The sequence below is a fragment of the Coenobita brevimanus genome, chromosome 60 (genome assembly GCF_032717465.1).
Source record: "Coenobita brevimanus isolate Jiangsu-jjx chromosome 60, ASM3271746v2, whole genome shotgun sequence".
NCBI classification, from domain to species: Eukaryota; Metazoa; Arthropoda; class Malacostraca; order Decapoda; family Coenobitidae; genus Coenobita; species Coenobita brevimanus.
This window is the reverse complement of record NC_137013.1, coordinates 30,091,501-30,108,318: the sequence shown is the minus strand read 5'-3', so window position 1 is coordinate 30,108,318 and position 16,818 is coordinate 30,091,501. Positions and strand designations below refer to the sequence as shown.

General features: G+C 42.1%; 1 protein-coding gene across 1 annotated transcript in view; it reads left to right on the top strand.

Moving 5' to 3' along the window:
* The window catches only part of LOC145403200 (transmembrane channel-like protein 7), a 138,133-nt gene that overhangs the window by 84,864 nt on the left and 36,451 nt on the right, over positions 1 to 16,818 (top strand). Inside the window, exons 11-12 of the mRNA XM_080275014.1 lie at positions 1,821 to 2,107; positions 6,836 to 7,066. Coding sequence (XP_080131140.1) covers positions 1,821 to 2,107; positions 6,836 to 7,066 — 518 coding nt within the window. The remainder of the gene's footprint in view (positions 1 to 1,820; positions 2,108 to 6,835; positions 7,067 to 16,818) is intronic.

Below are 16,818 nucleotides of genomic sequence, written 5' to 3'. Positions count from 1 at the left end.
AGATCAGTGTTGCAACAGTCACCCATGGGTGGACCAAGCTCTTCCTGCATATCAAGGTTGAAGGTAGCCAGATAGGTCAAAGGGAAGTGGTGGTCACTACCATAGCATCTATCAGGAGGATCAGTTGTAAGTTATCTGTGGTGAATGAGATGTCTGTGTAAGAGCTTACTGCGTTCGACTCAACAGAAAATATCCAAGACATAACTGAGGGTGAAGTGGTAGTGAAGAGTAAGTTCTACAAACTGTGCATGCCAAGCCTTTGTCAACTGACATGTCGAAATGTGTATGTGGCTGGCAAGATCTGCTACCATCGAGGCTTACATCCATGACTCACAATGGTTGGAGAAAATACTATCCAGGCATGACAAAATTAAACAAGCCTTCATGAATGCATACAACCAAAAAGTCCATGAGAAACAACAGGCCAAAACTAGAAGCTTTTTTTTTTCACCACCACCAGCTAGTGTTTGCTGTCCTTGAAAATATCACATCTGATGATGTGGGTGGTAACGTGGAAGATGCAGATACAACTAATGTGGAGATCTTAGGTGCCGATTTTGACCTTGAGGGCTTTGATTTTGATGATTTGGCCTTAGATGGGCCTAGTTCATCCAACATGCCTCACTGACCTCTTTTCTCTGCAACCACTCAAGCTAGTCATTTCTTTCTCTCTGGTTGGTGTTTTAACTGTTGTTTACTGTTTATGTAATACAGTATAGGTATGTTACAGTTTTGTTCAGTTTCTTTTCTTGTTCAGAGGAAGAAGTAAGTCAAGAAAAATAAACAGAATAGCCTTTATTTTATTTTATCTATTTATTTTTTCTTTTTTTATATTTTTTTACAGAAGATGAGAGAGGAAGGAAAAACAAATAAAAAATAATCCATACACCAGATTATAGGTGCCCTCCATCCATACAAAAACTGTAACAGTTGGACTTCAACTGCTGTAGGTTGAAGTTTGGGGGGAAACTGTTCTGGGAAAGCGAGTTCCAAAGAGTGGAATAAAAGACTTTTGATTTGCAGAAGTTCTGCAACATGGTAAAGTGACAGTCGTCATGAGCACTACCATATGTCCATGTAGCACGGGAAATGGTGCGGCATGAAGAGGTGGCAAATGGAAGCAACTTCGTTTGAGCATTTGCCATAAAAGTACCTGTAAAATAATGTTTGTGTTGTTACTGATAACTTTTGGTTCCAGCTTATTTCTGTCCATAAGAAGTCCATTTAAATTTAGATGATGAATTTTGTGAGGTGTTTACAGTACTGGGTGCCAAATGGTGTCTAATTTTGAGATTCTGCTGTGGTCATTATTTTTATCATTTTCATTTTTCTGCATATAGTGAGAATAATAGCTTATTTATAAGTTTCACAGTTTACAGTTAATGAGTTCACGTGATAGTACTCCTCTACCTTGCTCTGATCTGTGCCAGCTGACTAAAAACATCTCAACATCTGAGGATATGTCTGTCCAAACTTTAGCCAGATTTTCATTAAATGTAATTATTTTCATCTTGTGTCTGAGGATATGTCTGTCCAAACTTTAGCCAGATTTTCATTAAATGGTATTATTTTCATGTGTTTTAATATATCTATTCATTTCTGTAAATAATTAATTTTTTATTAAAGAGTGATGTCATGAAAAAGTCAGTCATGTTGTAAGAGGCATAGTGTGCCTTTCACTACAGTTAAGTACTGTATTTTGTATTGTATTCTTACTGTTAAAGTACCAGATAATTTAATCCAATTTTTGATTTTTTTTTTTCCCCCCTTGGAGTCAGCAGTCTCTTAACTAACTTATTTTATGCATCCAGCCCAGACAGTGAGGAGTGTAAACAGCCATTGTGCTGGGAGACGTATGTGGGTCAGCAGCTGTATAAACTAACCATCCTGGATCTTCTGGTCATGTTCACATCCACCTTCCTTGTCAACTTTCCCCGCAAGTGCATCGGCCACAAGATTCTGCGAGGTGGCCGCATAGGGTCAGCAATCGGGGACATTGAGTTTGTCATCCCAAAACACGTGCTGGACATTGTGTATGGGCAGACACTGTGCTGGCTCGGCATGTTTTACTCTCCACTGTTGCCTGCGATCACCTGTGTTAAGCTTGGTGAGTTGATGGATGGCAGGGATACATAGGTCCTCATCATCATCATCATCATCATCTTCATCGTCACTCTTAATAATCAGTGATCGTCATTAGTTATCATCATTATCATCATCATCATCATCATCATCATCATCATCATCATCATCATCATCTAGACCTCCTTCCCACCTTAGGATAGGAGTGAGCAAGGATCCAGAGACCCACAAAGAACTATTAGAGTGAGATGCTAATCAGAACATGTCCAATCAGGCTACACTCCCATTCACTTTCCATTTCTGGTCCCTGGAATTGTGGCTTCACTTGATAATTCAAGTCTTATTCTGCACATAGCTTTGTGTTCACCTGTCTGACAGTCAACCTGCAACTGTCAAGTTAAAATGTGGTTCCAAACCTTGACCATACACTCCTCTTCACAAAATTCATCTAGTTAGCTTGATCTGTTATCATTTCTCTAGCCTCAACAGTGTCCATACCTGTCTTTCTTACACACTTAATTACCATATACCATATCTATCCACCCTGTTCTTGGTGTATGTCTAATCCCACCCTCAAGCTAGCTCACCACTCTTTTCACACTGATTCTCTCCACATGACCATATCATTTAAGCACACTCTCTTCAGATCTGGTGTCCACAGACTTTCTTACTCCACATCTTTCACAAATCACATTATTCCTTATTCTGTTGACTTTCCTGACTCCACACACAATCCCCAACAGGCTCATCTCCACTGCTCTTACTTTTTACCATATATTATATTTTCATGCCATACCTCACTGCACAAACAATCCACCAACAGTCCCATTTTCACAGCTCTTACTTTTGACCCTCTTTTTTCATGCTACACCATGAACGTTAGAGGAGGCATTAAAACTTCTTCATGTGCCTCTCATCCACCACACTCAGACCTCTGCTTCTTATTAACCCTTTAACCGTGGGCATTGTTTTGACCCGACTGGCCCCCCCCCCCGGGGGGGGGTTCCAGCCAAAATGTAAACAAACTTTAAACCTTAATAACTCTGCACAGAATAAATCTAGAGCGAAAAACAAGGTACCATTAGAAAGTACTAGCCTTCGGCTTTGCAATGATGTAGGTTTCATGATTTCGTTGACTGTCACTGGATGGGCAGTGCCATTAGAAGTGAGCGATCTAAAATCACTATTTTTCGCTCACACACCATTACCAAATGCCAACCTCATTCTGATAATAATACTATAAACATATATGAACACTGCACATACGATAAACACCCACTCTGTGTTCACTGAGGCAGGTAAAAGGCACTGTAATTGCCCGCACTTCACTGCCACATCAGCGGTGTTGTCACTCACACAGCTGGACAGATACTGATGCGTGTTTGGTCAGAGGTGGGGTGGGGGGCCTGGGGAGTGGGAGGTGGGGGCCCGGGGGGTGGGAGAAGGGAGGTGGGGGTCGGCTGGAGTGAAAGAACTTAATAGCTACTCTCCCTTGAAACAATTGGGGCGTGGAAAAAATGCGCGGTATTCAAAATATTCACAAACATTCCAGAATGACACCCACGGTTTGGTCCAGTTTTTGCAATGTCATTCTGAGATGACACCCGTGGTTAAAGGGTTAATGCCTTCATAGATTTCCTTTCCTAAGGTGATGCCCTAGAAAGGGGACATTATAAAGGGATAAGCTTTTGGACCAGATAATAAAGGTAATAGAGAGAGTCCAAGGAGTTGTGATAAGGAAAAGACTGAATAATGATGAGATGCAGTTTGAGGGTATGCCAGGCAAAGGGACCATTGATATCATGGTTATTATCCAGCAGCTTCAGGAAAAGTATTTAGTACAGAAAAGGGAGCTGTTCTTTGTTTTTATTGATTTGGGGAAGGCATTTGACAGAGTCCCTAGGGAGGTGGTGAGGTGGGCAGTGAGAAAGCTTGGGATGAAGGAGAGGCTGGTTAGAGTGGTTATTTCTGTGTATGTGGGTGTTCGCACCTAAATGAAAGTGAGTGGAGGTAGGAGTGACGTGTTTTCTCTGAATGTCGGCATGCATCAGAGATCAGTCTTGAGCTCCTAATTGTTTTTCATGGTGCTTAAAGCTCTCGTGTGGCTTCAGAAATGGGTGTCTCTTGGGAGTGGTATGCTGATGACTTGGTGTTGACTGTAGAAAATAAAAGGGAGGTGGAGGAAAGGTTTAGGAAGTGGAAAGATGGGTCACAAGGAACTGAAAGGAAATGTGGATAAAACAAGAGTGATTATATCTAGTACCTGGTAGGTGGGGGTGCTGACTATCCATTCACTCAGTGTAGTGCTGCTTTGGGTGTCTGCCCTTTCCTCTCTTCCTTCCTTCCTCTTCTGTCTTTCCTTCATTCTTTCCTCTTCCTTCAGCCTGCAGGTGACTTTACACTCCCTCTTCTGCTTTTCTTTCCTTCATTCTTTCCTCTTCCTCCTGCCTGTGGGTGACTCTACACTGAGTGACAAGCCAGATGGCTTCCAGTACACCAGGAAACCATTTACTATGCTGGGTGGTAACCATATAACCAAAATATGGCACCTGGTTGTTTAGTGAGCAGTTAAGGCGCTCCAATCAGATTGAGCTGGTGCAGGTTTACATCCAAGGGATGGTTGGGGTTTATTGCTCATGTAATGCCACTCATGGATGAGCGAGGCTGGTCACTCTCATCTTAATTGTCAGGACCAACTTGCCTAGCCCCGGGCTTCTATGCTTCTTGTGGGGCAACATGGGATGGGATGATAGATGGATGGATGGATTATATCTAGGGCTGGTGGAAGTACAGTGGGCTCGCACAGTGTGCGTCACCGCAGTGCACGATTCACCTTGTGCGCGAGTGACCAAAAATCATAACCAAAAACCCTTTAATGCGCGAGTTTACCGCACAGAACACGAGGCAGAGGCAGGGAGTGGCTCAAAAATGCCATTTTCTACTAGTGCGCAACCACCCCTCATAGAGCGCGTCACGTGTCGTCATGTTGATGCGCCAGACAGAGTCAAGTTGAGCAGCCTAGCATGATGGAAGGCAGGACTGAGCTGTTTATGTCAAACATTAGCAAGACCCTTGCTGCCGTGGATAAGCTCAAGGAAGAGGTGAAGGAACAGGAAGTGAGCAACCTAAGAACGGAGGAACTTCTGGTTGGTATCGACAAACTCTTCCATTTCTACACAGACAGGAACAGGGAAGAAATAAACAGGAGAAGACAGATGCTCATAACAAGCTACACACAGCGGGCTCAAGTTGGTGAAATAGCAGAACCATCGACATCGTCTGCTTCTGTTCCTGTTGAGGATGAAGAGGATGCAATGTCAGAAGTGTCAGCATTGAACTTTGAAGGGTTTATGGCCGAAGTGAGTGACTTTGATGCTCCTGGGGAAGGTGATCAAGAGGAGTCTGCAGAGGGAAGTGTTGGTGCGGTGGGGAGTGCGGCGCTGTAAGTGTTGCCGCGCCTCGGAACCCCTGTTATTTAAGGTCATCAGGCCTGTTGTCTACTGTTGTTAGGGTGGCTACCCATATTTTTGTTATTGTAGCTATAGCTTTAGTACAATGTCTGAAACATATGACCTTTATTATGTCTGTAAGGGCCAAAAAATGTCCAGGTATGAGGGGGTACCGCCCATATGTAATTATTCCCATAAGATTATGTATTCCTAGTACGCGAATTCCCAGTGCGCGAGCTCGTGCACCGCCCAATCTCTCGCGCACTGTGCGAGCCCACTGTACTGTCAGAGCAGAGGGAGTGTGGTCATGTGCAGTTTTGCCATAAGGGTGTTGGTAGTAACTTCATCTTATGCAGTGCTTGTGTCATGTGGATGCATAATAAATGTACAGTAGTTGTATTATAGGTAGACTGTGAAATAATGCTGATTTTGTGTGTGTGATGTGTCAGAGAGCGTGTAGAGAGTGTCAGGTGTGAAAGGATTGATTTTGTTTAGAGAGTCTCTTGAATGTGTAAAGGAGTTTTGTTATTTGTGGGACATGTTATGCACTGGAGGTGGGGTTGGAACTCTGTGGCTAGGGTAAGGAGTGGGTGGAGGAAGTTCAGGGAGCTCTTGCCTCTCTGAACTATGAGAGGGCTCTCCCTCCATGCTAAGGGATCTTTTTATGTGGCATTTGTTAGGGCAGTAATGAAGGAGGATATTTGTAGGCTTAAACTACAGAAATGACAGTTATGTAGATGGACATGTAGTGCATCCTTGAACTCGAGGCCTGGGGGCGCTGGGATTGTGATTGAAGAGTTGAAAGGAAGGATGGGACTGGAATGTATTGTTGTTGTGGTGAGGAAGGGTAGATTGAGATGAGTTAGGCATGTTGAGAGGATGGAGGATGGCAGTTGGGTGCAGAAGGTGAGAAGTGTGAAAGTCGAGGGTTAGGGTTGTGAGAAGCAGATCGAAAAAGACATGAGACAAGGTCAAGAGTGTGACCTCATGGATAAGGGACTGAATAGGAAGGTTGCCAGAGGTTGAGCAGTATGGAGAGCCATCGTTAGGTGACCAAAGCAGATGCATTCAAGCATGTTGAAGCCTTTATATATGATAAGATACAAATTTACCATTCCACACCATTTTTTTTTTTTTTTTTTTTTTTTTTTTTTTTCCCATGGGAAGGTCAGTGTTAGGTTAGCATAGTATGTTTGGGTCAGATTAGGTTAAGTAAATTTCCAGGATAGATTAGGTTAGATTATCACTTTTTTTCTGTCAGCCTATGATGAGTTTGTTTTTTGTCCTCTTCTTCCCATGGACAGTACTTCTCTTCTACATCAAGTACTTCGACTGCAGTGTAAACAGCAGTCAATCATCCCAACTGTACCGCACCTCCCGCTCCAATGCACTCTTCATCACTGTCCTCCTGGTGTCCTTCATTGCCACCATCATCCCTGTTGGCTACTCCATTGCGGAGATCATGCCTTCCCGTGCCTGTGGTCCCTTCAGGGGGCTTGACACCATCTGGAGTGAAATGGTCCATGTTATATCAGGTATGTGGATGCTGTAGTTCATTTACTTTAGCTTGGCAGATATTTATGTTTCGTCAGGTCAGTGGATACATATTCAGTTGTCCATCCTCCTTAACTTGATGGTGAGTTATGTCATATCTGGTCAGTGGATGCAGTAGTTCATCCATATTAACTTGTCAGAGATTCGGTCATATATTATCATCTCAGTGGATATTATAGTTTGGCCACTTGAACTAACAGAGATTTATGTCATATCAGGCGTGTGGATGTTATAGTTTACCATTATTAACTTGGCAGATATTTGTTAAATACATTATCAGGTAAATGTTATCAGGTAAATGGATGTCATAGTTTTTCCACGTTAACTTTGTGGAGATTTATGTTGTATTTGGTCATTGGATGCTTATTCAGCAGTATGTTCAATACACCATAACTTGGCAGAGGTGCAACTCATTTCCTCAAGGGACATGACACATTCTGGGGTGTAATGGTCCCTTTATATCAGATGTGTGGATGGTAGATGTGGCGGTTAATTTTTTCAAATATATATATATATATATATATATATATATATGATGGGGGTAGGGGGGTTTTCAAGAATACTCCCCCAGTATCCCTGCTTGTCGTAAAAGGCGACTAAAAGGGTTGGCGGAGGGTTAGTGCCCCTCCCCGGAAAACAACTAACTAAAAAAACAAACAAGAAGCCTCGGACAAGGACTGACCAAACGATGACGACCCAGGACCGGACAAAGGACTTGGTAATGAGTACATGGAATGTAAGAGGAGCGAATGATGAGGTGAAAGAGAGAGAGATTGTCCAGGTGCTTGAGGGTGCGAAAGTGGATGTATGTGGAATAACTGAAACAAAATGGTAGGGAGAAAGTGTGAGAGAATGGGAGTATGGATGGGGTATATGTGCAGGAGTAGATGAGAATGAGAGGGCAAAGGAAGGAGTGTGTATAGTTGTGAGTAAAAGATGGAAGAAGAGCATAAGACAGTATGGATCAGTTGGGTCAAGGATTGTGTGGGTAAAGTTGAAAGTTGGAATACAAATGTGGGCGATTGTGTGTGCGTATGCGCCAACGCAAGATCGTGCTAGAAGAGTGAGAGAAGAGTTCTGGACAAATGTGGAAATGTGCATGGAAAAGTTTGGAAGGAATGAGAGAGTGTTTTTGATTGGTGATATGAATGGTAAAGTTGGGAATGTGAAGGTGGATGGAATAGTTGGTGAGTGGGGTGTGCCTGCCGAGATAGATGAGAATGGGAGTGCGTTAGTGGACATTTGTGCTGGGAGGGGTTGGTGATAGCCAATACCCTCTTCAGGCATAAAATGATCCACAGGTATACATGGCGAGTGATGAGAAGGGTGGGTGGTGAACTGAATGAAAGGAAGGCAATGATTGATTATGTGTGTGTGGATGAAAGGATGCAAAGATGTGTAAAGGATGCAAGAGTGTATAGAGGTTGGGGGAGTGGACTTTCTGACCACTACTTGGTGGTGGCCAGAATTAGGATGCAAGTGAGATGGAGGAATAGAAGAAGGGAAAGACGAGAGGAAGGAGTAGTTGCAAGGAGAGTGGAAAAGTTACAAGAGGATGAGAAAAAGGCAGAGTATAAGAGAGAAGTGGAGGAACGATTGGGCAAATATGAATTGGAGCAGATGGGAGATGTGGAAGGTGTGTGTAAGATATTTACAGAAGAAATATGTGCAGCATGTGATGTGGTGTGTGGAAGGAAGAGAAGGCGGAGGGGGGTACAAGGAACAGCGTGGTGGACTGAAGAGGTGAAACAGGCTGTGGCACAAAAAGAAGAAAGCATACAATGAATGGGTGAGAAATAGGGGCGTGGAAGAAGTTGAGAGCGGAAGAGAGAGTTGTATGTGGAAAGGAAGAGAGAGGTGAAAAGATTAGTAAGAGAGAGTAAGAGGAGAGTGGATGAGGAATTTGGAAGGAATTTGAGTGCAAAGTGGAGGGACTGTAAGAAAATGTTCTGGAGAGAAGTGAAAAGAGTAAGACAGGGTGGAAGTGAAGTTAGCAGGGGAGTGAAAGATAAAAATGGTAGATTATTAGTGGAGAAGGGAGAAAAAGTGAGCAGATGGAGAGAACACTTTAAGGAATTGTTGAACATAGAGGATGGAAGTAATGCAAGTATAAGTGGCTGGGGAATGGCTGGGAGAAGGAGGGAGGTGAGAAGACAGGAAGAAATCAGTAGGATAGAAGTTGTGGAAGCAATGAAGAAAGTTAAATCGGGGAAAGCCCCAGGAATTGATGGAGTGTGTGGTGAAATGCTGAAGCATGGGGGAGAGATAGTAGTAGAATGGATGTGGAAGATGTGCAGATTGGCCTGGGAGGAAGGTAGAGTCCCGGAGGATTGGAAGTCAGGTATAATTATTCCCTTGTACAAAGGAAAAGGGGAAAAAAGAAGTGTGTGGTAATCATAGGGGCATTTGTCTTCTTAGTATAATAGGAAAAGTGTATGGTAGGATACTTATAGACAGAGTTAGAGAAAGAACAGAGAAATTAGTTGGAGAAGAACAGGAGGCTTTAGGAAGGGAAGAGGTTGTGTAGATCAGATATTCATTCTTAGATCTTTAGTGGAAAAGTTTCTAGAAGGGAAAGAAGTTGTATGCGGCTTTCATGGATTTGGAGAAAGCATATGACAGGGTGGATAGACAAGGATTGTGGAAAGTGTTAAGAATATATGGAGTAGATGGGAAGTTGTTGAATGCTGTGAAGAGTATGTACGATGGTGCGAAGGCTGCAGTGCGTGTGGATGGTGAACTAAGTGAATTTTTCTCTTTGAAAGTTGGTTTGAAACAAGGATGTGTCATGTCTCCATGGTTGTTCAATCTGTACATGGATGGGGTAATAAAAGAGGTACAAGGTAGGGTAGTGGATGTTGGAGTGGCCCTGGTGAGAGAGGATAGTGTTTGGAAACTCCCTGTACTGTTGTTTGCAGATGATACTGTGTTGTTGAGTGAAGGCGAAGGGGAGCTGCAAGGCTTGGTGGATGAGTTTGAGAGAGTGTAAGAAACGGAACCTAAAGGTGAATGTAGGGAAGAGTAAAGTGATGGTCTTTGAGAGAGGTGAAGTTAGTGAATGTACAGCAAGGTTAGATGGTGAGGAATTGGAAAATGTGAGTACGTTTAAGTATTTGGGTAGTGTGATGAGTAAGGATGGAGGTTTGGAGTGTGAAGTGCTTGAAAGGGTACAGCAGGGAAGAAAGGTTGCTGGTTCCTTGAAAGCAGTGATAAGAAACAGGGAAGTGAGCATGGAAGTGAAAAAGTTACTACATGACAGTATTGTGATACCAACTCTAACGTACGGAAGTGAAGCTTGGACATTGTTGGAAGGACACAAGTCAAGAGTGAGAGCAGTGGAAATGAGTTATTTAAGAGGAGCCTGTGGAGTCACGTGGAGAGACAGGCTGGCGAATGAGGATATAAAGGAGCGTTGTGGTGTGGATGTGGATGTGATAGGAAGCGTTATGAGGAACACACTGAGGTGGTTTGGCCATGTGGAGAGGATGGAGGGCGAAAGACTGACGAAGAGAGTGTATGTGAGTGAGGTGGAGGGGGAAGAGGGAGGGGAGGCCAAGGATGAGATGGAGGGATGGGGTGGAGAGGTATATGAGAGAGGGGGGTGTGAGTTGGGAGCAGGGCAGTGAAATGGCGGGGGACAGGGCGACTTGGAGGCGATTTGTTTGTGGCCACCCCAAACGGGATTGAGGCGTCTGGCAATAGATAGATAGATAGATAGATAGATTATTATGGTTGTTATGAGGATGATGCCACATTTTACTGACTACCTAAGAAGTGTGAGACAGAGGCCTCACCACCCTCCCATGCCCACTCAGCAAGCATAGGCTGAAGTTTAGTACCATTGGATGATGTGCAAATTTTGAGCTCAATGATGGGATTCTGAAAGATATGCCATATCCTATTGGAAATGCCCTCAGAAAGTTGCGCCATAGTAATGGGGTTGTGTTGCAGTGTGTTATTATCATTTTGACTCTCAGCAACTTGAAGAATTGTTGTAGCCCCAGGCTTATCTGGACACGAACCTGGTGGACTACACACTGAAGTTGCGCCTCTCCTGCAGTCCATCCTCCTCCTTTCGAGGGATGTAGAGGGAGTTGTGAGATGTTTGTATAACCAGGAAGAGGAGCCATCCAGTTTTTTCAGTGTCACAACGTGAAAGTGTCCTTCTTCATCACGACCTCTTAACCCCTACACCACGGGCATGTTAACCAATGTTTTGCGTGTGCCGCGGGGTTATTCAGGCTCCGACAGACTCTCAAAAAATATTTGCCAAAAATCAGTTATTAGTCCTAGAATATTAAAATTACATATGCTTATGGCACATACCTTCAGCTTTCTCCTGGAATGTTTGTTGAGCCTTCGTTGGTTACCGTAGGACTTGTGGAGACCTCTGAAGTTGGGTAATGAAGTCTCCACTTTACACTTCCCGACAACCCGTAATATGATTACCACAGCCAGAACCCGTAATATGATTACCACAGCCAGATATTAACACTATAAACACTACTCTATGATTTTCAAGTAGTTTGGGATCCATACTCCAAAAAAAAAAACACTGTGAAAGCAATGAAAATTACGAGAGCGTCTGACCGTCGCACTTGCGCTAGTTCGCTCTTGGTACTCTGTCATTTATTATTCATAAAACCCCTCACACTTTATATTTCTATTACTATATAACACTTATATATATCTACAGTCATTATCCATAAGTTTCCTTCAGTAGTATTAGTTTATTGTCACTGTAGGGATTCAATTTCTCTCAGTAAAATACGTGGCATTCACTTTCTCGTCCTGTATACTAGCATTGAGAGTGAATGTCACTTTCACCTTCACTCTCATAACTTATAGTATTCAGACATGCTGGAGTGAAACTTTCACTTTCATTACTCCTAGGGTATATACTCGTATTCTTATACTACTACTACTCATTTACATTTCTATATACGTTCTCTATTTTATTTACATTATTTACATTTCTATTTTATTTACACTGTGTTATGCACTGTCACTTGAAGTAACTTATAAAACTATTTTCCACTGTTCACGTATATTTACATTCATTACTTTCACTTGCTGTTTACACATTATTTACACATTACAGTATTTACAATTCCATTTGCACTGTTTTACTCAATAGAAAGATTGTAGTCACTCTTTTATCAATTGTCAGCCCTTTACCTCTTTCCACACGAGGTTTAGTAGGGGGTAAAGGTCACAGGGCCCTTTGCATGGGGGTGAAAAGTCCCTGAAGCTAGCAAGAGCGAACTGACGTACCTCCACGTTGGAAGATGAGAGTGAACTGATAAGGGTGGGCCGAGGTGGTGGCCTACCTAGGGAAATTCATTACTACCAACTTAGCCTCTTGACACAGCTATATATAGCAGTGAAATGATTGGCAGGAAATCTAGACAATACATTATAAATTAGGTAGTTCCAGGTGAATGTAAATATCACTTAGGCTTCTCCCTTCCCTCCTTATATGTATATTTATTACGAAAATAGATTATACAGCATATTTCAAGGGGAAATAAACAGCGAACTTTAGCGAACGAGTGCACGTGAGGTGTTGTCAGGTGATAATTAGCCAATTCCAGGTGTATGGCACTCTCACTTACCGTATTTCTTTCTTGTATATATTATTTTGTATAAGAATAGGGCATAGGGCTTATTTCAATGGATGAAATCAGTGAAAAATTCCAGGGAAGATTTACTTAGCGTAGCATGGCCGGGCAGGCGAGAGGATAGGGTAATGGAGGAGGGGTAGGGAGGGGAGTCAAGAATGGAGAGAAATGGCTAAATTGTCAACAATGGATGGGAGTACAGATGAGATTAGGAGTGCTGACTAGTGTTGGACATTGGCAGTACTGATAGATGATACAAGCCCCCACTTGGAATCCCGGGTGAATTCAAAATAACACAGAATCACAAAAGCGACGCCCCGCGGTATGATCCCTTGCTCCCAAGCGTCACGAAAGTGACGCCCCGCGGTTAAGGGGTTAAAGAATGATATGGGGAAGACTGTAACTGAACAGGATATCTGTATATTCTTTATGTTCCTGTCATTGAGGTAAACATGTAGAAGGGGGAGCCCTTCATGTAAATGATGATATACCATATATTGGCTCATGTCACCTAACACAGTTTGATGGATAATAAAATTTTAAGTAAAATGTTGAAAGCCTCAGGAGATATGGGAATGAGGTTAGTCACTGACTTTATAAATATGATTATATATGAGTGTGTTGTCCCAGATGATTGGCTGAAGAGTGGAATTGTAAATCTGTACAAAGGGAAGGGTGATGCCCTGGAAAGAGGAAATTATTGAGACATAAAGCCTTTAGATCAGATAATGAAGGTATTGGAGAGAGTTCTAAAAGGTATGATCAGAGAATGAGTGAATACTGATGAGATGCAGTTTGGGTGTATGCCAGGCAGGTGGACCACTGATGCCATATACATTGTTTGACAGCTTCAGGAAAAATATATAGGAAAGAAAAGTGAACTCTACTTTGTTTTTGTTGATTTGGAGAAGGCTTTTGACAGAGTCCATAGGGAGGTGGTGAAGTGGGCAGTGAGAAAGTCTGGGATCGAGGAATGGCTGGTTAGAGTAGTTATGGCCATGTATGTGGGTGCTCACACCCAGGTAAGGGTGAACGGAGATTTGAGTGATGAGTTTTCCGTGAATGATGGTGTGCACCAGGGGTCAGTTTTGAGCCCCTTGTAGTTTATCATGGTACATGAAGCCCTTTCACATGGCTTCAGAAATGGACTTCCATGGGAGATGTTGTATGCTGATGATCTGGTGTTGATTGCAGAGGATGAAAGGGAGGCGGAAGAAAGATTTAGGAAGTGGAGAGATGGTATGGGGCACAAAGGCTTAAGATTAAAAGTAAATGCAGGTAAAACAAAGTGATGGTATCTGGTGCTGGTGGCAGTACTGTCAGAGAAGAGGGAGAGTGGCCATGTGCGATTTGCCACAAGGGCATGGGAAGTAATTCCATCTTGTGCAGCAACTGTGATGAGTGGGTGCATCAGAGTTGTAGTGGTATTAGTGGTAGAATGCGAGATAATGCTGATTTCATGTGTGCTGTGTGTCGGGGAAAGTAGGTGGAGATTGTCAGGTGTAAATGAATTGAACTTGTTAATGAGTCTCTTAAGTATGTGGAAGAGTTTTGTTATTTGAGAGACATGTTATGTGCTGGAGGTGGGGCTGGAATGAGGAGTGGTTGGAAGAAATTCAGGGAGCTGTTGCCTCCCCTGACATTGAGAAGGCTGTCCCTCCATGCTAAGGGATTTTTGTATGCCGCATGTGTTAGGATTGTAATGCTGTATGGTAGTGAGACTTGGATAGTAAAGGAAGATGATATTCATAGGCTCAAACATGCAGATATGACAGTGATTAGGTGCATGTTCAGTACATCCCTGAGTGTGAGGCTTGGGGGGGGCTGGGTTTAAGATGGAAGAGTTTGAGGGGTTGGATTGAAATATAGTGTATTGTTGATGTGATGAGGAGAGGTAGGTTGAGGTGGTTTGGGCATGTGGAGAGGATGGGGGGATGATAAGTGGGTGCAGAAAGTGAGAAGTGTCAATGTTAGGGGTAGGGTTGCAAGAGATGGACTGAAAAAGACCTGGGATGAGGTCATTGACTGTGACCTCAGGGATAAGGGACTGAATAGGGAAGCTGCCAGAGATCAAGCAGCATGGAGAGCTTCCATTAGGTGACCAAGGCCAATGCAGTAAAGCATGATGGAGCTTTCTAAAACAAATGAACAAACAAAGTGAACATGGCACAGGAACAGTATCTGAAAGAGTATAATATAGCACTAGCATCATAATGTAATAATGTTGCTGTGTTCATATAATGCAGCAAGTTCTTATGACATTTTACCTCTTTTACACCTTTTTTTTGCTATTAATTGACAGCTTTTTCATGAAACACACACACACACACACACACACACACACACACACACACACACACACACACACACACACATATACTCTGTACTTTTAGTAGTGCAAAATGGATACATACTTTAGTAAAACAAATTTGGAAAAGAAAAGGGATAAAGGTAAAAAGCAAAATGATGATTTCTACCAACAACTGGTGGAAGTGGAGACTCACAATAGACTGGTTGAACGTGTACACAAACTAGACATGGCTTTCAAAAATGAAATTGATGAAATAAAGAAGCAGATGCACTTGCAAAAGGAAGAAATAGAAAAACTAGGAAGGGAGGCCAACAAGAAAGACACAACCATCAGTGAACTAACAGTGAAATTGAGTACACTTAGGAAGAAAATGAGTGAAATGGAAAGTACTGTAGTCAGTCACGAGAGTGTTATGGAAGAGTTCAAAAATGACACGGAGACAATTAGGCAAGTAAGCAGTCTTATAGACCAGAGCAGTGATATTAAGGAGAAGATAACACAGGTGAATGAAGCTGTGCAAAGCTACAAAAATGATGTGGAAACCACGTATGCTGAAATGGTGAAAGTAAAGAAAGACTTAGAAACAAGGGTGGAAGAAAAAAGCATTAAATAGGAAGTGAAAAGAATAATCCAAAACACTCCAGAGTTAGTCAGAGATTCAGTAGATATAAACAAATCTATAGTAATCACTGGTATAGAAGAGGAAGAAGTAAAAAACAAGATCACAAGAGACAAAAAGGAGATGGCAAATGTAATGAGCTTACTGAAAGAAGTATCAGAGGAAATCTGTAGTAAAGACATAGAGGAACACAAAAGGTTAGGGAAATATGAGAAAAGCAAGACAAGACCTCTAAAGGTGACTTTCCAGAGTGTAAACACTGTGGAAGAGATACTAAAAAATGCAAAGAATCTTATGGAAAAAGAGGAGTTCAAAAATGTATGGATAAAAAGATGCCTAACACAAGAGGAACTGGAATTACTGAAAGAGAAAAGGGAGGAAGCAAAAACAAAAAATGAGGGAAGATCAGAAGAGGAGAAGAAGAAATTTTTTTACAAAGTAATAGAATTGCAGGTACGAAAGTGGTACACAAACAGGATGGAATAAAAAGGAGGAAGGTAGTAGAACCATGTCATGACAAGTATATAAACAAGATGATAAAGTTGATGTACTCAAATGTGGATGGAATGGTATCTAAATTACTGGAGATGAATGATTATGTCAGAGAAAATGAACCACAAATAATATGCCTAACTGAAACAAAATTAACACCAAGGATATCCAATTACATACTAAACTTAGAGGAATGCAATATATGGAGAAGAGACAGAAATTTAAAAAAAGGAGGAGGAATTATAATATTAACTAAGAAAAATCTAAAAGTCAATGAAATAAAACTAGATATACCATCACAAGTAGAACTGATTGCATTAGAGATCAACACATCTGAAGGTAAAGTAATTGTAGCCAATTTGTACATGCCACCCAGATCAAATACATGGGAAAGAGATGAATATGAGGACCTGGCAGAGAGTACAATTCAGAGTTTAAGATCATTACTACATAAAATGGAAGAGAAATCGGAAAGAATTATACTAACTGGGGATTTTAATACAAATATAAATTGGAATACTCTAGATATAATTAGCCAAGAAAGCTGTTGGGACCAAAAGCTCCTGGACCTTGTGCAAGAGTTTTTCGTAACGCAACATGTGAGGGAAACCGCCAGAAAAAGAGGACTTGATGTGCCTTCAGTGCTAGATCTAATATTTACTAGGCAAGAAAATGATATTGACAGTTTAA